This window comes from Cololabis saira, chromosome 7 (genome assembly GCF_033807715.1).
Source record: "Cololabis saira isolate AMF1-May2022 chromosome 7, fColSai1.1, whole genome shotgun sequence".
Classification (NCBI taxonomy): Eukaryota; Metazoa; Chordata; class Actinopteri; order Beloniformes; family Belonidae; genus Cololabis; species Cololabis saira.
This window is the reverse complement of record NC_084593.1, coordinates 39,839,215-39,863,450: the sequence shown is the minus strand read 5'-3', so window position 1 is coordinate 39,863,450 and position 24,236 is coordinate 39,839,215. Positions and strand designations below refer to the sequence as shown.

At 41.6% G+C, this 24,236-nt stretch overlaps 1 protein-coding gene across 1 annotated transcript in view; it reads left to right on the top strand.

Annotated features, from left to right (window-relative positions):
* The window catches only part of il1rapl2 (interleukin 1 receptor accessory protein-like 2), a 605,742-nt gene that overhangs the window by 537,642 nt on the left and 43,864 nt on the right, over positions 1-24,236 (top strand). The window contains exon 9 of the mRNA XM_061725899.1: positions 7,384-7,529. Within this exon, the coding sequence (XP_061581883.1) occupies positions 7,384-7,529 (146 nt within the window). The remainder of the gene's footprint in view (positions 1-7,383; positions 7,530-24,236) is intronic.

Genomic DNA, 24,236 nt, shown 5'->3' with positions numbered 1-24,236 from the left:
ATAAATCACGGAAGGTCCACACAGGTAAGTTGTTACTTCTTTATCTAGGAGCTCTCGGGTTCATGTTCACAGCATACACGTGACTGACGTAAAAGCCCCTCCCACTGCCGTAACACCCACTAGAGTAAAACATCAACAGCTACGTTACGACAGCCGTAAAGCAGAGTACCGTAAACACTCTAATACTCTGACATCTCCCCTTTTTAGTTCTACTTTCCTCAATAAAGTAAACAGATAAACATTCTGTAAAGAACAATGCTGTTCTGTAGCAATAAGCAGGACCACATCAAACATCCTGTGAAATGTAAACAATGTCATTCTTCTGTAGTACTTATATTCAATAAACCTTTAGATTATCAAAAGATTATCAAATTACTTTTCACTATAAGATAACAGTTTGCATTCCTGAACTCTTTTGATATTAAAACACATCAGTTTACAACATTCTATGGAACTCTTTTTCTTTTTATGTGGCTTTACCACCTGGAACTCTTTTATTGTGGCTTTACCACCTGGAACTCTTTTATGTGGTTTTACCACCTGGAACTCTTTTATGTGGTTTAAATGTTACCACACCTGGAACTCTTTTCCCTTCTTCCCCCCCAAAGGCCATGAGTGTGAGGACATGTTAACTCACAAGTCCAGTCTGATGACTGGCTTAGAGATCCGTCCAGACCTGGTCTGTGACAGATTTTCAGCACCAGCATGCATGCTGACACTGGAGTCCCCCTGCTGTCGATTGATGTCCGTGCAAACAGGTAAGACAGGTGCTTCGCCTCCAGGCGGCTGTGGAGCAGGCATCTCCTGCAGGTGGCGCCGGTTGTAGTAGAAGGCTTGCTTCTTCTTCTCTGCCTCGTCCTTCTGCCTGATGCGCTGCCCGTCGGGCCATGAGGGCTGCAGGTTTCTCTCGAGGGTAGGCAGTGTCGTTCGAATCTTCCGGCCCATTAGTAGTTCAGCTGGGCTGGCTCCAGTTGTGCTGCATGGTGTTGACCTGTAGCACATGAGTGCGATGAGAGGGTCGTTCTGTTTCAATATTCGCTTTGCGGTCTGCACCGCCCTCTCTGCGTGACCGTTGCCTTGTGCGTTGTGTGGGCTTGAGGTGACGTGTTCAAAGTCAAGCTCACGGGCGAGGTCTTGAAACTCTGTGCCTGTGAACTGCGGCCCGTTGTCGCTGACGACCACATCTGGAATGCCGTAGCGGGCGCATATAGCTTTCAGCTTCAGAGAGACATGAGTGCTTGTTGTTGTTTTCATGTGCAGTATTTCGATATATCTCGAGTAGTAGTCTGAGATGATTAAGTAGTTCTGTTTATTATGCTCACATAAGTCCAGAGCTATGCGCTGCCATGGTCTGTCGGGGAGCGGGGTAGAGATTAACGGCTCCTTCTGCTGTGCTCTTCTCAGCTCACAGCAGGACTGACATGACAACACCTTGTGTTTCAGTTGTGAGGAAATGCCGGGCCACCAGACAGCGGCGTTTGCCCTGTCCCGACACTTTGAGAGCCCTTGATGTCCGTCGTGGATTCTCTCAAGGATTTCTGCCCTCAGCGTCCCTGGTATCACGATGCGGCTTCCTCTCACGACCATCCCGCCATACTCTGAAAGTTCATCTCTCATAGAAAAGTACTCACGTATGTTACTTGGTACTTGGCATGCGTGTTCTGGCCAGCCGAACCTGATGTACCTGATCACTGTCTGCAGCTTCTCATCAGCCGCAGTAGCTGCTCGGATGTTGTCCATCTTTTGTGGGGTAGCTGGCACGCCGTCCATGACTGCTGCAATGTAGCACTCAACCTCAGAGTGTGTGTCTCTCCCGTCCCCCGTGTGACTCAGAGGGCTCCGTGACAGTGTGTCTGCCACAACAAGGGTCTTCCCCGGCGCATACGCAGCCACTGGCTTAAAGCGCATGAGCCGCATAAGAAGTCTCTGGCACCTTAATGGAACGTTGTCTAGGTCCTTACTGTTCATTAGTGGGACCAGGGGCTTGTGGTCTGTCACAAGTTCAAAACTCTCAAGGCCGTAGAGGTATTTTTCAAACCGTTCACAGGCCCAGACACTCGCCAGGCACTCTTTCTCGATCTGCGCGTATCTGGTCTCTGCGTCGGTCAGCCTCCTTGAGCAGTATGCGACTGGTTTCCAGTTTTGTCCATGGAGCTGCAACAGCACGCCACCGAGCCCATAGCTGCTTGCATCAGCTGAGACAGCGGTGGGTCTGTTGACGTCATAAAACACTAACACTGGCGATGTCATCAGTAGCTCTTTTAGCTTCTCAAAAGCTGTGTGTTGTGCTGGACCCCAGGTCCAAGCTGTCTTGGACCGGAGCAGCTCGTACAGTGGCTGGCCCACTGTGGACAGGTTCGGCACATATTTACCGAGATAGTTCACCATGCCCAGGATACGTTTGAGCTCGTGGACGTTCTCTGGTGCAGCGAGCTCCCGGATTGCTCGCACCTTTGCTGGATCCGGCCGCACGCCTGTGGCGTCGACCACCTGGCCCAGGAAGTTGAGCTGCTCTTGTCTGAGCTTACACTTTTCCTTATTGAGCTTGAGCCCAGCAGACTCGACTCTCTCCAGGACCTTCTGGAGATGGAGGTCGTGCTCTTCCATGTCCTTCCCATACACAACAATGTCATCCATGTAAACTGAGACGCCCTGTAGGCCTTGAAGTGTCTCCGACATTTTCCTTTGGAAAATTTCTGGGGCGCTCGTTATCCCGAACGGTAAGCGCCGGAAACAGTACCTGCCAAATGGCGTAATGAATGTGGTGAGTAGGCTACTCTCACTGTGCAGAGGAATCTGGAAGAACCCCGAGGCTGCATCAAGGCTGGAGAACACCGTTGCTCCACACAGCTCCGCTGTAATCTCCTCTGGTGTAGGTAAGATGAATCTCTCTCTCTTTACCTGTTCATTTAGTTTCTTAAGATCCACACATATACGAACCTTTCCGTTCTTTTTGAGCACGGGCACCATGGGGGCGCACCAATCGGTTGGCTGGGTTACCTCCTCTATGATGCCGTACTCCTCCATGCGGCGCAGCTCCTCCCTGACCTTGGACGTCAGCGGTATTGGGACCCTGCGCGCAGTCTGCACCGCGTACGGGGTGGCGTTGTCCTTGAGCTGTATCCTCACAGGCTCCGTCTTGAGCGTGCCATGCTCTCCAAAGGCACCATGGACCTCCTCGATCCGTTTCACGAGGCCCATCTCAGCTGCAGTGGATCTACTGAGTAAATTGTTAACAGACTTTCCTCTAATAACATACACTGGGAATGAGTATGAGTTCTTCTTGTATGTGGTGTTAACTTGAAATTGTCCTTTACAGTCTAATTGACCCCCTGGGCTGGTCAAAGATACACTAGTCTGCTTCAGTTCTCTCTCTGGAATGAGCATATTGAAAGTCTCTTCACACAATACACTAGCATCAGCCCCAGTATCGATCTTAAACTTAACAGGAGTTGCACCCAGAAGAAGTTGCACTGTCCACTCATCACTCACGTTAGCATTCACTGATCCCAGGAAGTATTCACTCTGCTCATCTGCCTCTGTTACTTCACTCACCGCTTTGGTTTTGCACTGGCTCTGCCAATGTCCGTTCCTGCCGCATTTGTTGCAAGCTGAATTGCGAGCGGGGCATCTCTCTAGATCCTTATGCTCCGTTTTCCCACACCGGCTGCACTTCCTCCCGTGCTCCGTCTTTCCCCCTCTCTTGGCGTTGCGCTGCCATTTTATATTCTTCTTCCGCGCGCCCCGCACCTCATGTACGGATGCCGTGGCTGCCGTGGCCTCTGCTGCCTGCGCACTGATCTGCATGTTCACTGTCTCTGACTGGCGAACAGACTGTATAGTCTGCGCCAGTGTAAGATCCGCCATGAGCTGCAACTTACGAGACTGCTCTTTATCTTGAATCCCCACCACGATTCGGTCTCGAATATTTTCATCTCTACTCTCCCCGAACTCGCAGTGTTCTGATAAATCATAGAGAGCCCTAATGAAAGTCTCTGCCGGCTCGCCAGGCCGCTGCACGCGCTGGTGGAAAACAGCACGTTCATGGATTACATTCCGCCGTGGGAAAAAGTACTCGTCGAACTTCTCCATTACTATTTTGTAATTATTCTGGTGTCCTGGGTCAGTAAAAGTAAACGACTTGAAAATATTTTCCGCTTCACTCCCCATTGCGTACACCAGGGAACACACTTGTACTTCACCCGACTTCTTGTTGAGCTCCGTAGCCGTCCGATATCTCTCGAACCGCCTTTTCCAGTCGGTCCACTCCGTCGGTTTATCAAAGCTGAAACTCTCCGGTGGGTTAAACTTCGCCATGGTTTACACTCTTTGCAAAACCACTGGCCACTTCTGACACCATGTAATAAATCACGGAAGGTCCACACAGGTAAGTTGTTACTTCTTTATCTAGGAGCTCTCGGGTTCATGTTCACAGCATACACGTGACTGACGTAAAAGCCCCTCCCACTGCCGTAACACCCACTAGAGTAAAACATCAACAGCTACGTTACGACAGCCGTAAAGCAGAGTACCGTAAACACTCTAATACTCTGACACCCTTGTTTGCACACCCCTAGATTATATGCTGTTTTCTATTATTGCAAATCCTGTCTGTATATTTCAGGGGAGCGTTCATGTGGTTGGCATCAAGGACTGACCCTTGTAGCTTAGTAAGGCCAGATATTTCCTGTGTCTCATTTCAATCTACACACTAATGTTTGTATAAGCAGATGCATAATAAACCAACCAAAGTTTGTTATGACATCCCCAAATATTCTTCATAAGATTTACACAAGACACTGGGCTGACGTTGGTTGTGTCCTGACATGGGTTAACTATCAAGTTTAAAAGAGTTAAACTTTATAAGTAATAATCATTTAGATCACTAACCCTGGAAAAAGTTTCCATGTTCTGGTATTTATGTTCCATTATGCATCGAGTTGTCGCTGGCGCTTCGGTTTAGCCAAAGGTAAACATAACTTTGCACTGAAAAGTTGTTTCATTACTTATAGCCCATGAATAAAATGGTGAAGTCTTGCAAAAAAGTATCATTTTTATTTATTTATTATATTAGAACTGAATTATGGAAAAGCAATAGACAGGGAAGAGATCGAGTTGTCCCCGTTTAACACGGCTCGCCTGAAGTATTTAAACACTGTTTAGATTAAAACCTTTTTACGACATGATGCTGAGGAGGGTGAGGTGGTAATCCTGCTCAGCAGGAGACAACTGTCACATTTCCCAGCTGTTTTTGCCCTTGCTTCACCTTGAAGCCTGTATCAAGTGGCCAAAAAGGAGTGATATGAAAAGGTAGAAGATAAAGAGCTTATAAGTTGGCCTGGGGGTGACAAAAAAGAAAGAAAAGTAGTCGGGCCAGGTTTTTCTTTTCTGTCATATTTTGATTCTTGCTGATAAGAGTGTTTAAAAAGTGAATGTAGCATTTAATGGTGCACATTGTGACCCAGACATCAGCCAGCACCCCCCCCTTCCTCTACCCAGGTTTTAAGAGGAGTATGACCTCGCCAGAACTACAGAGGCTCTTCCATCTGTTCACTGTATTTTATAAACATGCCTCCCTCTGTTACTTTTATAAATCTACCTTATATTTATACATACACACCTGTTCACTCACCTACATGCTCACTCCACAGTTTTGGGGGACAGATAATCGCAGTAGTCTAGCTTTGATTCAGTCTCAGGGACCTGGAATGGTTGCTATTTGTGTCTCTGCCTGTTCTCCTGTTTGTTTTTTGCTTTTTGACTTACAGATCTCAAAGGCTTGTGTGCTCATTGAGCGTTTCCGTGTGTTTTTCGTGTTTTAGACTAGCTGCGGAACCACCCCTCACCCACACACTTAAAAAAAAAAAAAAATATATATATATATATATATATATATATATATATATATATATATATATATATATATATATATATATATATATATAAAAATAAAGTAAATATATATGATATATATTATAGACTAATATATATATATATATATATATATATATATATATATATATATATATATATATATATACATATATATACATATGCCTTAGGTTTTAACCAACATGGTATTAACCATTAATATATATGCAGAAAAAAATACATAAAATATAAATAAATCTGCCTTATAAATCGTGATACATTTCCTCCTTTTCTCGTAAAACCAAACAGTGTGTCAGGCAAGACGTTGCCGTGACGCCGTCGTGAATTCTTCAGACTTCGACGTCACTCCATTTCACCGCGGTGCAGTACCCCCCCCCCAAAGTGCTAGGGGGTTTTTTTTCCGGAGAAAAGAAAAGCCGATTCATGCTCGAAAACCCTCCAATGTGGCTGAATTACAACAATTTTATTTTTATCGTCGTCTCTAGTTGATTCTTTGTTTAGCTTCCGGTTTGTCCGGTCTTAGTGAACAATGGCGACCGAGAGAGAACCGGAACCGGAAATGCGTTGCTACCAAGCGAACCAATCACAGCCCTCTCGGTCTGCGTTGGGTCTGCGTCGCCTCGACGCGTAGTTACATTTTTTGGGAGGTGCAGGTCAGGCTACAGCGTAGGCTACGGAGAGACTCCCGTGTACCCTAGTACCCTACGGTGTAGGTTAGAGTTGGGTGCAATTCATCTTATCCAGATTCCAGACTGAATAAGCTGCTGAATCATTTTATTTTCAAGAATGCCCATTTCTTATTGTTCACTTGAAATATGGCAGATATGTTTACACTAAATAAATTTGATGGAAGTACATATCTTGTTTACTTGAATTAATGAACTCATTAAATCCAGGGCTTGACCGTTTTCAGTGTTTTCCGCCAATAGAGGGCGCTCTCATGCAAGTGCAGCTTTCCCTGGTCAAAGTTAAGTAAGTCAAAGAGCAAATGTTTACATAGTCATAAAATAAATTATTTTGTGTCTTTGAAAAATACATGTCAAATGTTCAAAAAACCTTGTTATTTACTTAATGAGTGTTGTTAGAGGAACTGAGTTAATTGATTGGCTATTTATTTACAAATGTAGCCACAGATGAAGACAAAATCAATCTTGTATGGAAAAAAGCATTAAAAATCACAATAATCGAAGAATCGTGGCACCAATAATCGAATCGAATCGACAATCGTTAGAATCGAAGAATCGAAGAATCGAAGCTCCAATAATCGAAATCGAATCGAATCGTGAGGTACCCTTGTTTGCACACCCCTAGTGTAGGTTTAACGCAGAACCATAATTCAGCCTTAAGACATGTTCATGTCTCCCTGGTACGTAATCAGGGAGGGTGATGACGATGCTTAAATATAAGTGACTTTTGTCTTTCTTAAGCATTTAGTAATTCTGTAAATAGAGAAGATGTCCCTGCGTGACGGTTGTCCCTCTGTCCTTCCAGGATCCTGAGGGAGCATTTAGGGGAGAAGGAGGTGGAACTGTCCTTAACATTTGACGCCGTGGAGGAGGCAGATCTGGCCAACTACACCTGCTACGTGGAGAACCACATAGGGAGGCACAGCGGAAGTGCCATCCTGCAGAAGAAAGGTAGGCTACAGTCATTTCTGCTTTCCTATACCTCACCGTGTTTTTTTTATATATGAGCTATATATGCTAAATTTTCATGGATTCAATAATGTATGTGCTGCTCAAACCCATCATCTCATTACAACATCATTATGGCTGCTTTTCATCAGTCATTAAGTCTGCATGAGCACTTTTGCCCGGTATCTGAAAACCAGACAGTTTGCGGAGCCTGGAGGAGCCTTGTGGAAGAGGCTGAACCGTCACGCTGGGAAATAAGACTTCAGAGAAGTTTAACTGACTACGTGCAATTGTTTATGAAGCATTTTGAAGCCGTTATAACGCGGGGGATGAAAACATTAACTGACAAAATCAAAAGATGAATGTTTCGATGCCTAAAAGTAATTAAATTACATATTTGATAAACCACAAAGCCTTCCATCTGAATTCAATAAGCCTGTATGCTTTATTCTTGATTAACAATTGTATTTTTTTCTGAAGAAGCTTTTCTTTTCCTTATTTCTCTGTTTCATCTACTCTCTCATCTTTTATTCACACTGCACTTGAAAGGTCCTATCAAAACGGCAAAAGGTGCAACATGTGCATCAGTATTCAGCAAAAACATAGCCTTTATCTCCTTTTCTGACTCTGCAAGAAAAAAAAAACAAGGGATTTTCCCAACAAGTCCAACTGTTCCATTAACGCAATCGAACATTAAAGGAATATGTGGGTTGATTGACAGAGCTCGGGGAGATTAAAGAGGCAAAGACAGACAGTAATGAAGAATAATTCTGGATTCAGAGATTTCACAATATTATCTAGCAAAGCAGCACTTGATTGTTCATGTTTTATTGATGTGCTAAATAAACCCACGCCTTACCTGGTGCAGCTCTCATTACTGTTGTTGTAAGAGAGGACTAACTATGTGTCCTGATGGAGAGACAGCTGAAACTGTGATGAAAGGAAACACTAGAGCAGCCAGTCCAAAGCTGCTCGGACAGAAACATGATCATAACAATGAGGATTTCATTTCATTTCATTTATTTTCATTTATTTATTTAGCACATTTTTTTAAAAAACAGTGCATGGAGGGAATGAAGCCCGAAGGGCTTGTACAGAGTTCAGCTCCCATCAACAACTGTGATGAAATAACAAAGATAATGTACAACAAATTAAAGAAATTATAAATATAAACGTCACAGAGAACATGGTTACAAGGTCTGGATTACATTAAAGATAAAGACATTGAAGGTTAAGACAGAATAAGATGTTTTTCTAATAACTTTCTGAAGATAATGTTGACTTCAGCGACACATTAAAGTCATTCCAGAGTTTTGGATCTAAATGTAATATTAAATTGATGACCAGATGTTGGACAGAAGGGTAAATGAAGAAGCCACTGTGTCTAGTTGGATATGAATTAAAATCAGATGAAAAAGTAAAAAAAAACTGCTATGACAGGAAGATCTTGTTTTATATTGATAAACTTATGCACAAACAAGCATGAATGAATATTTCATAAAATGAGGTACAGAGGGTTGGTGTCTACCAGACTGAGAGATCATTCTTAAGAATCTTTTTTGGATTATCAGTAATTTGTTGAGAAAAGTTGTATAAGTTGCAGACCAGACAACATTGCAGTAATTCATATATGGAAATAGGAAACTATAATACAGAGTCAAGAGAGCAGAGGGATGTAATGGATCAAGGGACAAACCTCTTTCAGTATGCCAAGCATTTTCATTGATCTTTTGCAAACTTGATTAATATCATTATTCCACTTTAGACCTTCATCCAAAAAAACACCCAGAAATGTTGTGTGTGATATTTGAAGAATTAGGATTATTATTATGCTTTTTAGTATTATTGTTATAGTTACACACTTGTAAAACAGTCCTGCGGGATCTTGCTTCTGGTGGCTCTCTGAGCCGGAGGCCAGGACACGGAGAAAGAGAGGGAAACCTCCAGAGACAAAGCTATAACAAAGCTATCAGGGAGGATGAACAGCCGCCGTAGCCTCAAATCTCAGAGAGGACAAATAATAATGATGATGTGAGTGCTCATTATATTGTGTGAAATTAGTTCATGCAGTGAGGAAGAAAAAAAAGTAGCGATGGGGAGAATTGGAGAAATTTTAAAAGAGATGTAGCAGCATGGAAACACTGGGAGGTGGAATAAGGCAAGAAATTAGCAAACAGTGTAGATGTGATAAATGTAGACATAGCGCTAAAGATAGTGATGGGGATAGGATTTAGGGATGATGAGGTGAAGTGAAAAAAAGAGGGAAGAGCAGACAGACAGACAGACAGACGGAGGGAGGGGGGATGAAAACAGGTCTTTCTCTATCCCCGTCTGACTCGGGCTGAAGCCTTGGGTGTCAAATCTATCTTACTATACTTAACTAGCACCCATAGGGACTCTGCAGGACTCCTGCTTTCTCTCTCTCTCACACACATGTTCACACTCCTCCAGAGGGGATGGGGATGGTTAAGTTCTCATTACTTAACAGTGTCATTATTTACAGAAAACTGTGTTTACTTGTCCACATATTTGTAGACAAAGCTTAACGCAAGAGGGAGAATAGTCAATAACGTACTCTGTATGAGTGTGTGTGAGGGAAATTCAGACATAAACACACACACACACACACACACACACACACAAACATAAAACATGCACAGTCTCTCATGGGAGGCATTAAGGTAATGGGATTGTCTCCAAGTATGTTACACCGAGTAGCCATGCAGAGACATGCACATAAACACACACAGCAGTATTTTCCACATGAAGGAGGTTTCTTTCTTCATTATTCATCATCATTAGGGCCCGAGCACTGAAAGTGCGAGGACCCTATTGTATCTGTGATGTTTATTAGGGCCCGAGCACTGAAAGTGCGAGGACCCTATTGTATCTGTGATGTTTATTATTATTATTATTATTAGGGCCCGAGCACTGAAAGTGCGAGGACCCTATTGTATCTGTGATGTTTATTATTATTATTATTATTATTATTATTATTATTATTATTCTTGCCGTAAATAAATTGCCTTTTTGGAGGCCTTAAAATGCTCGAAAACTCACCAAATTTTGCACACGCTTCCAGAGTCGCGTAAAATTACGTATTTTATGGGCGACAGGCATGGGTCCACAAGAATGGGCTCTATAGCGCCACCTATTTTATGTTTTTTGACGAGCCCCACAATATGGTTTGACTTACAGCAAAGACCTTTATGTGAGTATTATATTAGACAAAGAGCTACAAAAAAGTCTTTTGGACCCATGCTCTAAGTTACACAGGAAGTCCGGCATTTTGAACAGAAAATGTCATTTTTCATGAATTCTGATCATTTCCAGGCCTCGTACTTTAACGAACTCCTCCTAGAGATTTTATCGAATTGGCTCACAACTTGGTTTGTACAATCTAGACACATGGCCGACGCTAAATTGCGAAGCTTTTAAGTTTTCAGCAGAGGGCTTGACCGTAGTGATTCGGCGAAGTTTGAGGTCATTTTTAAGCTTCGCCATCAAACATCAATTGGCTGTAATTCAGCAATACATGATTTGATGTGGTTGAAAACGTATGTGCATGATTGTAGGCTGAGCCTGAAGACATATGTGGTGGAATATTCAGGATCGGTTGTAGCGCCACCTGTTGGCACCAGGAATTGTCATGTCTTGTAGTATGCATCTGTGCTCCAAGCGAGATGAGTGTATTGATCTCAAAGCTGGTCACTTTAATAGGTAAGACATTGACGATGACTGACAGAGAAAACTGTACGTTCTTATCGAAGGGCGTGGCCGTTAGAGGGTGTCAAATTTTGGTGTCTCGCCATGAACATAAAAGTTGTTGTAACTTAAACATAATTGGTCAGAATTAACCCAAAATCAATACATGTAATCAGGCTTCCATTCTGAACAAGTGGATATGACAATCTTGGATTGAAATCCATAGCGCCACCTTTTGGTCAGGTATACATTTTTCATCAAATTATGTGCTGTCATTGCTGTTTCATTCACCCAATGTTAAAGCAATCAACACATATGATTGTCAGTATGTTCCTTATTGACCGTGTCGCGTATCGTGGTCAGAACTTGAAAGGAATTGGCATTTTTCGTCACTCTGAATTTTTTGGTAAAATAATAATTTAAAATCAGAGGTTTTGTTAAATGTCAATTAAATGTCAGATTTATATACCTTTCAACATGAGTAAAAAATCATACACTGGTACCTATAGTTTTTTTTAAAGTTTGTAACTCTATTTTTTTCAAAATATGAACTTATTTTAAAATAAATCACATTTTTTTTTCTTATGTCCTTTCACCTCCGTAACTCCCTAAATATATTGTTTAATGTGTTGTTTAAAGCTACAGTTAATTCTATGAAATTGTGTCGAACATTATTATTTTTAAATAATATTTATGTTCGATCAGTCTGTCTGACAGGCTGGTCTGATCCTTCTCTGTCAGCAGAGTAGAGGAGAGGGGAGGGGAGGGGCTGCAGCTCCCGCAGGAGGACGGGGGGAGGGGTGGTGGGGGGGTGAAGGGGCTTGGGGGGGCGGGGGGGGCGGGGGGGGCGTTGCGCGCGCAGCTCCCGCGGGGGGAGGGGCTGATGTTCAGCGCGGCCGCCATCTTGGTCGAGGCGCCGCATTGACTTACTTGCATTGACTGCCTGAGAACGTCGGGCGTGGCCGCCATCTTGGATCGGTATCGCTAAGAGGTGTCTGCATAAGTAAAATAACTATAACTTGCTTAATTTTCAACCGATTTTCACGCGGTTTGCTTTGTTACAAACGGCAGACATGTAGCTATGATACAGGATGCTTGATGTACGTTAAATATGAAAGCTTTCATGCTAAAATACGTTCTGCAGGTAGTCACACTTCAGGTATACACACATAAGCAAGCCTTTTATTATTTTAATATTGCTGATTATGGTTTACAGTTTAAGATTCACAGAATATTCAAATTTTTTGAGATAGGATATTTGAGTTTTCTTAAGCTGTAAACCAGTGGTCGGCAACTGGCGGCCTGCAGGCCAAAATTGGCCCGTCTCCAATAATATCTGGCCCGTCAGATGACAATTGAAAATCTGATAAATATATATATATATATATTTTTAATTATTTACTATCACAAACACGACAATTTCATAGAGAATTCGAAGCCTTTATTTAGAAAAGATAAAATAAAATAAAAGTAGAATCTTCATGATTCCGGACGCACACAATTGTGTATAGTTCCCTGTCATCTGTAGCATAGGGGGGCCTTAATTAAAGGTGCACACAAATATTCAGGAGTAACGTAGGCACAGACTCCCGACAAAACTCCTGGAGCTGTTCAAATGGTAAGACGTACTTGCTTGCTTTAAAGTGATTTGTTGTGGTTTAAACTGTGAAAAATACAACTGATAACTTACCTTGAGTTTTGCTGTTGGTCTTTTAAATGGTAAAACGTCCATTATATGTGTAAAAATACTAGGAAAATCCGCCTCATTTGCATATCCTCTCACTCGCTTCAGCAGACAGAGCTGCTGCTCCATGTGCACTGACTACTGTGCTACTGTTCATATCATGGGTTTTTCATGTGTTTAATGTCGTTCTGTGTATTTTAAAGAAGGACTGCATTTGTTAGTAGCTTGGCAGAAAATAATATTATTATCACCAAGTTACTTAAGCGGTTATAACGGAGCCACAGAGTAGCGCTAAAGCAGTAATAACACACCAATAACAGTCTGTAGCAAATTCAAGTTACTTTATTTAAACTAATGACTTTCTTAAACTACTTTTTTGTACAAGATATAATAGTATAATAATACTAGTAGCCTATAGATAAAGGGAAAAAAAGTTTTGTTTAGTAGAAAAAAAACATGTTTCGCCTGATTGATGTGATGTTCTACCATTCAGTTGCTCCGAAAAAAATTGGCCCGAGGCCAAACTTACTTGCCGGTGTTGTGCCGGATTCAGCCCCCCTGCCGTGAAATGCCCCCCTCGTCATACTTTCCCACAATCACAGTCACAGATAACAAAAATCGGGTAAATGGTTATTGATGTCATTAATTAATAGCCTGCTTACTGTGTTGTCTTCCATAATATTTGTAAATATATACTTTCTTTCTTTCTTTCTTTCTTTCTTTCTTTCTTTCTTTCTTTCTTTCTTTCTTTCTTTCTTTCTTTCTTTCTTTCTTTCTTTCTTTCTTTCTTTCTTTCTTTCTTTCTTTCTTTCTTTCTTTCTTTCGACGAAAGGAGGTCCTTTTTGCCCCCCTAAATGGCCCAAAAAGTCACCAAATCTTGCACACAAGCCAGGCATGGCGAAAAATGTGATATTTAATGGTTTGCATTAATGGGCGTGGCCTAATGGCTCAACAGCGCCCCCTTGAAAACTTTGTGCCTCAAGCCCCACGATACGGTTTGACGTACATGCACGAAAATTGGTACACACCTGTATCATGTCGCAACTTAAAGAAAAGTCTCTTGGCGTCATGCCCGAAACCGAACAGGATGTCGGCCATTTTCAATTAATCGTGTCATTTTGGCCTAATTTATGCCATCCCTTCGGCAGTTAATACGGCCCGAACCGTAACGTGCACCCAGGTGTGTTATACATCAAAATGTGCGTCTCCATTTTCCGACACCACGCATTACTTTTCTCTTTCAAAAGCGTTACCGTGGCGACGCTAGACGGCAAAAAGCGCGCCCACCCTTCATCTGATTGGTTCAGACAGAAAAAACTTTGCGCCTCAAGCCCCACAATACAGTTTGACGTACATGCACGAAAATCGGTACACACCTGTATCATGTCGCAACTTAAAGAAAAGTCTATTTGCGCCATGGCCAAAACCAAACAGGAAGTCGGCCATTTTTAATTAATTGTGTAATTTTGGCGCAATTTATGCCATTCCTTCCGCAATTAATACGGCCCGAACCTTAATGTGTACCCAGATGTGTTATACATCAAAATTTGCGTCTCCATCCTGCGACTACGCGCATTACTTTTCTCTTTCAAAAGTGTAACCGTGACAACGCAAGATGCCAAAAAGCGCGCCTCCCCTTCATCTGATTGGTCCATATTTGATTGTTCTCCAAAAGCCACCAAATTTTGCATGCAAGCCAGGCCTAGCGATAAATGTGATATTTCATGGTTTGCATTAATGGGCGTGGCCTAATGGCTCAACAGCGCCCCCTAGAAAACTTTTCCCTGCCATAACTTTTGAAAGGTTTGACATAAAGAGTTGTGGGTGGTGTCATGGGACTCAACATTGAGTCCTTGACCAAAATTGGTGACAATTAGCCCAGTCCCTTTTTCTGATTGGTTGTCCCTATTTCATGCTATAACTTTTGAATGGTTTGACATAGGAAGTTGTGGGTGGTGTCATGGGGCTCTGTAATGAGTCCTTGAGCTTCTTTGGCCTTAATTAGCCCCGCCCCTTCTTCTGACTGGTCGTCCCTTTTTTCTGCTATAACTTTTGAATGGTTTGACATAGGAAGTCGTAAGTGTCATTTCTGATATGCTTATGGGGGGCGGTTGACGTGAGTGCGAGGGCCCGTTCATCGCTGCTTGCAGCTTTAATTATTATTATTATTATTCTCGCCGTAAATAAATTGCCTTTTTGGAGGCCTTAAAATGCTCAAAAACGCACCAAATTTTGCACACGCTTCCAGGGTCGCGTAAAATTACGTATTTTATGGGCGACAGGCATGGGTCCACAAGAATGGGCCTCTATAGCGCCACCTATTTTATGTTTTTGAAGAGCCCCATAATATGGTTTGACTTACAGCAATGTCCTTTATGTGTCTATTATATCAGACAAAGCCCTACAAAAAAGTCTCTTGGACCCATGCTCTAAGTTACACAGGAAGTCCGGCATTTTGAACAGAAAATGTCATTTTTCATGAATCATGGTCATTTCCAGGCCTCGTACTTTAACGAACTCCTCCTAGAGATTTTATCAGATTGGCTCACAACTTGGTTTGTACAATCTAGACACATGGTTGACGCTAAATTGCGAAGCTTTTAAGTTTCTGCCAGAGGGCGTGACCGTAGTGATCCGGCGAAGTTTGAGGTCATTTTTAAGCTTCGCCATCAAACATCAATTGGCTGTAATTCAGCAATACATGATTTGATGTTGTTGAAAACGTATGTGCATGATTGTAGGCTGAGCCTGAAGACATCTATGGTGGAATATTCAGGATCGGTTGTAGCGCCACCTGTTGGCACCAGGAATTGTCATGTCTTGTAGTATGCATCTGTGCTCCAAGCGAGATGAGATTAATGATCTCAAAGTTGGTCAGATAATAGGTAAGGCATTGACGATGAGTGACAGAGAAAATTGTAAGTTTGTGTCAAAGGGCGTCGCTGTCAGAGGTTGTCAAATTTCGGTGTCTCGCCATGAACATAAAAGTTGTTGTAACTTAAACATAATTGGTCAGAATCAACCCAAAATCAATACATGTAATCAGGCTTCCATTCTGAACAAGTGGATATGACAATCTTGGATGAACTCCATAGCGCCACCTTTTGGTCAGGTATACATTTTTCATCAAATTATGTGCTATAATTGCTGTTTCGTTCATCCAATCTTAATCCAATCGACACATATGATGAAGGTCAGTAGGTCCCTTGTTGACCGTGTCGCGTATCGTGGTCGTAATTTGAAAGGAATTGGCATTTTTATGTCACTCTGTATTTCTGGTAAAATATTAATTAAAAATCAGAGATTTTGTGTAAGGAAAATTAAATGGCAGTTTCAGATAGCTTACAACAGGACTAAAAAATCATACACTGGAACATATTATTTTCGAACAACTCCGTCACTCTAAAAATTTAAAAAATGAACTAATAACATAAAAAGCTATGTCTTTGTCACAAAATGTCAAAATTAACATCCGACTACGTAGATATGTTGTTTACTATAATGAGAAAATATCTTGTGAATTTCATAAGCCTGAGTGGGACCGGTGATTTTCTATTAATATTTATGTTAAATTCACTGTATTCTTAACTCTGACTACTGCCTGCAGCGGGTGACAGCCAGAGGAGAGTAGAGAAAGGAGGGGTGCTCCCGCGGGGGACGGAGGGAGGGGTGGGGTGGGGGGTGGGGAGTGGGGGGTGGGGGAGGCGGGGGCTTGTTATGCGCGCGCATCTCCCGCGGGGGGGCGGGGCATTGGAGCTGACGTTCAGCGCGGCCGCCATCTTGGATAAGGTACCGACGGCCATCTTGGAGAGGCTGGCAGAGATTTAGTTATGAAACAGGACGCTGTCACACATTAAAAATACGTACTTTTATGCTGAAAGACTTTGTATTATGCTCTTTTACAAAGACATGGTATGGAATATTGATAAATGTATAAATTAATTAATTGTATAAAGAAACAAGTTTGATTGTTCATTTGAATTTATTTGAAGGGGAGAGGGGTGTGTTGTTGTATTTATTTATATATATTTATTTATTTATTTGAGAGTGAGAGTGAACTTTGTAATATTATAAGTCCTCTTGGCTTACTATTCCTATCCATTTTTCATTGACTGTTTTTTTTTTTTTTTTTTTATAGCAAAAGGTGCAAATAAAAATATACACCGTCGGAATTCGGAAACTGATGATTATTTCTTCATCCACTGCATCTTTCATCCACTGGTGCGTTCAGGGACAATTGGAATTTACTCAATTTGGCGAGAATTGACCATTGTGGTTTCTCCTGTTTACTGGTGTGATGAGTGATATCTAAATATTGTAATCTTTAAAGGAGCTTGAGGCTCCTTTTAAGAAATGAGACTCTCTAGCACCACCCTTCGCCACGACGGACGTTGGGGGTACTGCAGCCAACAGCGAAGCCGGCACGGGAGAGGGGGAGAACGCGCATGCAGCGTCATGTGACGTCACATCCGCAGGACAGCGCGGGAAATTCCGGGCACAATTGCAGCACATTTTGCAGCACACAGCCTGTTCAAGGCAACGGAGAGATACACTAGAGGGCTCATTCTTTTTGGTTTGGAACGCTTCATCTGACATTATTACTAGAAAACTTAAAACGTATACACATTTTTTTCATAAATCCTGCTTCAATCCTGCCTCATGCTTCTTTAATTACCAACTTCATCTAATTAATGTTTTTCATCTAACCTCAGTAGTGTGAGATATTGTTTCAATGGGAAACTGCACACAAACTCAGCGGCGGTTGGTGTTGTTTTTCCTATGGGCAAGCCAGGCCTGGCGATAAATTTGATTTTTCATGGTTTGCATTAATGGGCGTGGCCTAACGGCTCAACAGCGCCCACTAGAATACTTTTCTCTGCCATAACTTTTGAAAGGTTTGACATAAAGAGTCGTGGGTGGTATCATGGGACTCGGTATTGAGTCCTTGACCATAATTGGCGAAAATTAGCCCCGCCCCTTCTTCTGATTGGTTGTCCCGATTTTCTGCTATAACTTTTGAATGGTTTGACATAGAGAGTCGTGGGTGGTGTCATCACATTCTGTATGGAGTCCTTGACCTTCATTGGCCTGAATTAGCCCCGCCCCTTCTTCTGATTGGTTGTCCCTTTTTTCTGCTATAACTTTTGAATGGTTTGACATAGGAAGTTGTGGGTGGTGTCATGGGCGTCGGTATTGAGTCCTTGACCATAATTGGTGAAAATTAGCCCCGCCCCTTCTTCTGATTGGTTGTCCCGATTTTCTGCTATAACTTTTGAATGGTTTGACATAGAGAGTCGTGGGTGGTGTCATCACATTCTGTATGGAGTCCTTGACCTTCATTGGCCTGAATTAGCCCCGCCCCTTCTTCTGATTGGTTGTCCCTTTTTTCTGCTATATCTTTTGAATGGTTTGACATAGGAAGTCGTGGGTGGTGTCATTTTTGATATGCTTATGGGGGGCGGTGGCCGTGAGTGCGAGGGCCCGTTCATCGCTGCTTGCAGCTTTAATTATTATTATTATTAGGGCCCGAGCACTGAAAGTGCGAGGACCCTATTGTATCTGTGATGTTTATTATTATTAGGGCCCGAGCACTGAAAGTGCGAGGACCCTATTGTATCTGTGATGTTTATTATTATTATTATTATTATTATTATTATTATTATTATTATTATTCTCGCCGTAAATAAATTGCCTTTTTGGAGGCCTTAAAATGCTCAAAAACTCACCAAATTTTGCACACGCTTCCAGAGTCGCGTAAAATTACGTATTTTATGGGCGACAGGCATGGGTCCACAAGAATGGGCTCTATAGCGCCACCTATTTTATGTTTTTTGACGAGCCCCACAATATGGTTTGACTTACAGCAATGACCTTTATGTGTGTATTATATTAGACAAAGAGCTACAAAAAAGTCTTTTGGACCCATGCTCTAAGTTACACAGGAAGTCCGGCATTTTGAAAAGAAAATGTCATTTTTCATGAATTCTGATCATTTCTAGGCCTCGTACTTTAACGAACTCCTCCTAGAGATTTTATCGAATTGGCTCACAACTTGGTTTGTACAATCTAGACACATGGCCGAAGCTAAATTGCGAAGCTTTTAAGTTTTCACCAGAGGGCTTGACCGTAGTCATTCGGCGAAGTTTGAGGTCATTTTTAAGCCTCGCCATGAAACATCAATTGGCTGTAATTCAGCAATACATGATTTGATGTGGTTGAAAACGTATGTGCATGATTGTAGACTGAGCCTGAAGACATATGTGGTGGAATATTCAGGATCGGTTGTAGCGCCACCTGTTGGCACCAGGAATTGTCATGTCTTCTAGTATGCATCTGTGCTCCAAGCGAGATGAGATTAATGATCTCAAAGTTGGTCAGATAATAGGTAAGACATTGACGATGACTGACAGAGAAAACTGTACGTTCTTATCGAAGGGCGTGGCCGTTAGAGGTAGTAAAATTTCGGTGTCTCGCCATGAACATAAAAGTTGTTGTAACTTAAACATAATTGGTCAGAATTAACCCAAAATCAATACATGTAATCAGGCTTCCATTCTGAACAAGTGGATATGACAATCTTGGATTGAAATCCATAGCGCCACCTTTTGGTCAGGTATACATTTTTCATCAAATTATGTGCTGTCATTGCTGTTTCATTCACCCAATCACAATGAAATCGACACATATTATTGTCATAAGCGTCCTTATTAACTGTGTTGAGTATCGTGGTCATAACTTGAAGGGAACTGCCATTTTACGTCACTCTGAATTTTTTGGTAAAATAATAATTTAAAATCATAGGCTTGGTCTTAAGACAATAAAATGGCAGTTTCAGATAGCTTACAACAGGATTAAAAAATCATACGCTGGTACATATCGCTTTTGAAGAACTTTGTAACTCTCTTTTTCCAAAAATGTATTCATATACAATTAAATCATATCTTTGTCATGCCATGTCCAATTAACTTCGTAAACTTCGTAAAAATATTGTTTACTGTGATGTGAAAATATATTTTGTGCGTACAACGCGGGATTTTTAATCAATATTTATTTAAATCCATTGGATTTAAAGCAAACTGGCTCTGTGTGCCGGCCAGCTCCTGCAGCGGAGCGGAGGCCGAGGGAGGAGGGGGGGAGCGGGGGGACGTTGTTGCGTGCTCAGCGTGGTGACGTCACTCACACGACATAACACCTCGTGTTTTCACGAGCCCGACTCCATGGTCCCGAATCTGTAAGTATTTTTTGTTGTGTGCATAATTGTAGAGTAGTCTTAAGACATCTATGGTGTAATAATCCTGTGGAATAGTTTTCACCGATGTATTTCGGCGGCGCATGTCTGCTTACAGAAATGCGCAGCTCGCTTTGTTCATCGACAGAGACCACTTAGTTGAAATGTATCGAGACAGAGACCACTTAAATAAAACCACACTGATTTTGAGTCAAACCCGTCTTTTTACATTCAATTTTTATACAGAAAATAATTACAGTGCATGTATTACACCTTTATTGCACAGCAGCTTTGCAATTTTATTATATTATTATCGGCTTTCAGCCGAGATCTGTTCGGGACCGCGCAGCGCCGCGGAGGAGGTGCATTCAGGGACCGGTCGGAATTAAAATTACAGATTATCCTACTGGTGCGTTCAGGGACAACTGGAATTTACTGTATTTGGCGAGAATTGCTTCATTTGCTTAAAAATTATTTAAAGGTGACCTATTATGGCATTTAATGTATATTTTAAACAGGCATTGAATGTCTTAAAAACAAGCTTTTGAATGTTTTTTCTACATAAATGAGAAATTCAGCCTCTGGGCCATGTCTTTATTTTTACCGTTTCTAACCTTCTCTATGAGGGATTCTGAGGGGAGGGGGGGCTATGTTAATGAGGCTCTGTGCTGATTGGCTGCCTGAATGACGTGTAGCAGGGGAGCTTTAAGCCTGAATCACAGTTGTGTGTCAATAATGTATTAGGCCTTTGAGTTATTTATCTCAAAATTAATAGATTTCCTTAACAAAATTTATATTTTAATAAGTATCAGTAATTAAATTAACTTTTCAAGAAAGATAGACTCATATGTCCTTTACTTTTTGAAAACCATTTTGAAATACATTTTATCTATAATGGAAGTGTCACCCTCATAAAGCCATCTATGCATACTATACCAATGATTTATATTTATTTTAGATTTATATTATACCAAAACTGATAGACATTAAATTTTGAATTTGGTACAAAATTGCGATTCGTTGGTTACCCCACATGACGGGTGGTTGGCCCAAATGATGAGAAACAGCAGACAGTTTGATTTGAGACAAATTTAAAGACAAATATTAAAGAATCAGCATAACTATGTCATTGTATGTTCCTATGTTTTTCATAATAGGTCTTCTTTAAAGAGGGATAACCTTCATTTATAGTTAGAAGGAGAACCATGAACATTTTCAATATTTTTTGCAAGACGTGGAACCACATTTATAAAGAAATCATGGGATTTATTAGCAATTTGTGTATGCTCTGTTATCTTATGCACCATCCTGAAATGTAGACTGGGCTGGAATAGATGATTTTTTTTTTCTTGTTGAGTGATTCTTTCAATATTATCCATAGATCATTTATTTATTTCTAATAAGGTGGTTGTATTTATTCCTATAATTTTTGTATGTAGCACAATTTAAAGGACTAGGACTTTGTAAATGCCTTTTATGAAGCTTGTTTTTCTTTAAAGCCGATTTCCTAAGTTCTATAGTAAACCATGGTTTGTTAAGGTTTTAAGAGCTTCCTTTATCGGTACACACCTGTATCATAGCACAACTTAAAAAAAAGTCTCCTGGCGCCATGGCCGAAACCCAACAGGAAGTCGGCCAGTTTGAATTAATCATGTAATTTTGGCGCAATTTATGCCATCCCTTCAGCCGCTTCTTCGCCCGAACCGTAACGTGCACCCAGGTGTGTTATACATCAAAATGTGCGTCTCCATCCTGCAATAACGTGCATAACTTTTCTCAGTCAAAAGCGTTACCGTGGCGATGATAGACGCCAAAAAGCGCGCCCCCACTTCATCTGATTGGTCCATACAGATAAAACTTCGTGCCTCAAGTCCCACAATACGGTTTGACGTACATGCACGAAAATCGGTACACACCTGTATCATGTCGCAACTTAAAGGAATGTCTCTTGGCGCCATGGCCGAAACCGAACAGGAAGTCAGCCATTTTGAACATTTTGAATTAATCGTGTAATTTTGGCGCAATTTATGCCATTTCTTCGGTCATTAATACGGCCCGAACGTAACGTGCACCCAGGTGTGTTATACATCAAAACGTGCGTCTCCTTCCTCCGACACCACGCATTACTTTTCTCTTTCAAAAGTGTTACCGTGGCGATGCTAGACGGCAAAAAGCGCGCCCACCCTTCATCTGATTGGTTCAGACAGAAAAAACTTTGTGCCTCAAGCCCCATAATACGGTTTGACGTACATGAACATAAATCGGTACACACCTGTATCATGTCGCAACTTAAAGAAAAGCCAGGCCTGTCGATACATTTGATATTTCATGGTTTGCATTAATGGGCGTGGCCTAACGGCTCAACAGCGCCCCCTAGAATACTTTTCTCTGCCATAACTTTTGAAAGGTTTGACATAAACAGTTGTGGGTAGTGTCATGGGACTCGGTATTGAGTCCTTGACCATAACTGGCGAAAATTAGCCCCGCCCCTTCTTCTGATTGGTTGTCCCTATTTCCTGCTATAACATTTGAATGTTTTGACATAGAGAGTCGTGGGTGGTGTCATCAGATTCTGTATGGAGTCCTTGACCTTCATTGGCCTGAATTAGCCCCGCCCCTTCTTCTGATTGGTTGTCCCTTTTTTCTGCTATAACTTTTGAATGGTTTGACATAGGAAGTCGTGGGTGGTGTCTTTTCTGATATGCTTATGGGGGCGGTGGCCGTGAGTGCGAGGGCCCGTTCATCGCTGCTTGCAGCTTTAATTATTATTATTATTATTCTCGCCGTAAATAAATTGCCTTTTTGGAGGCCTTAAAATGCTCGAAAACTCACCAAATTTTGCACACGCTTCCAGAGTCGCGTAAAATTACGTATTTTATGGGCGACAGGCATGGGTCCACAAGAATGGGCTCTATAGCGCCACCTATTTTATGTTTTTTGACGAGCCCCACAATATGGTTTGACTTACAGCAATGACCTTTATGTGAGTATTATATTAGACAAAGAGCTACAAAAAAGTCTTTTGGACCCATGGTCTAAGTTGCACAGGAAGTCCGGCATTTTGAACAGAAAATGTCATTTTTCATGAATTCTGATCATTTCTAGGCCTCGTACTTTAACGAACTCCTCCTAGAGATTTTATCGAATTGGCTCACAACTTGGTTTGTACAATCTAGACACATGGCCGACGCTAAATTGCGAAGCTTTTAAGTTTCTGCCAGAGGGCTTGACCGTAGTGATCCGGCGAAGTTTGAGGTCATTTTTAAGCTTCGCCATGAAACATCAATTGGCTGTAACTCAGCAATACATGATTTGATGTGGTCGAAAACGTATGTGCATGATTGTAGGTTGAGCCTGAAGACATCTGTGGTGGAATATTCAGGATCGGTTGTAGCGCCACCTGTTGGCACCAGGAATTGTCATGTCTTCTAGTTTGCATCTGTGCTCCAAACGAGATCAGTTTCTTGATCTCAAAGTTGGTCAGATAATAGGTAAGGCATTGACGATGAGTGACAGAGAAAACTGTACGTTCTTATCGAAGGGCGTGGCCGTTAGAGGTTGTCAAATTTCGGGATCTCGCCATGAACATAAAAGTTGTTGTAACTTAAACATAATTGGTCAGAATTAACCCAAAATCAATTCATGTAATCAGGCTTCCATTCTGAACAAGTGGATATGACAATCTTGGATGAACTCCATAGCGCCACCTTTTGGTCAGGTATACATTTTTCATCAAATTATGTGCTGTAATGGCTGTTTCGTTCATCCAATCTTAATCCAATCGACACATATGATTGTCAGTAGGTCCCTTGTTGACCGTGTCGCGTATCGTGGTCGTAATTTGAAAGGAATTGGCATTTTTATGTCACTCTGTATTTCTGGTAAAATATTAATTAAAAATCAGAGATTTTGTGTAAGGAAAATTAAATGGCAGTTTCAGATAGCTTACAACAGGACTAAAAAATCATACACTGGAACATATTATTTTTGAAGAACTCCGTCACTCTAAAAATTAAAAAAATGAACTAATAACATAAAAAGCTATGTCTTTGTCACAAAATGTCAAAATTGACATCCGACTTCATAGATATGT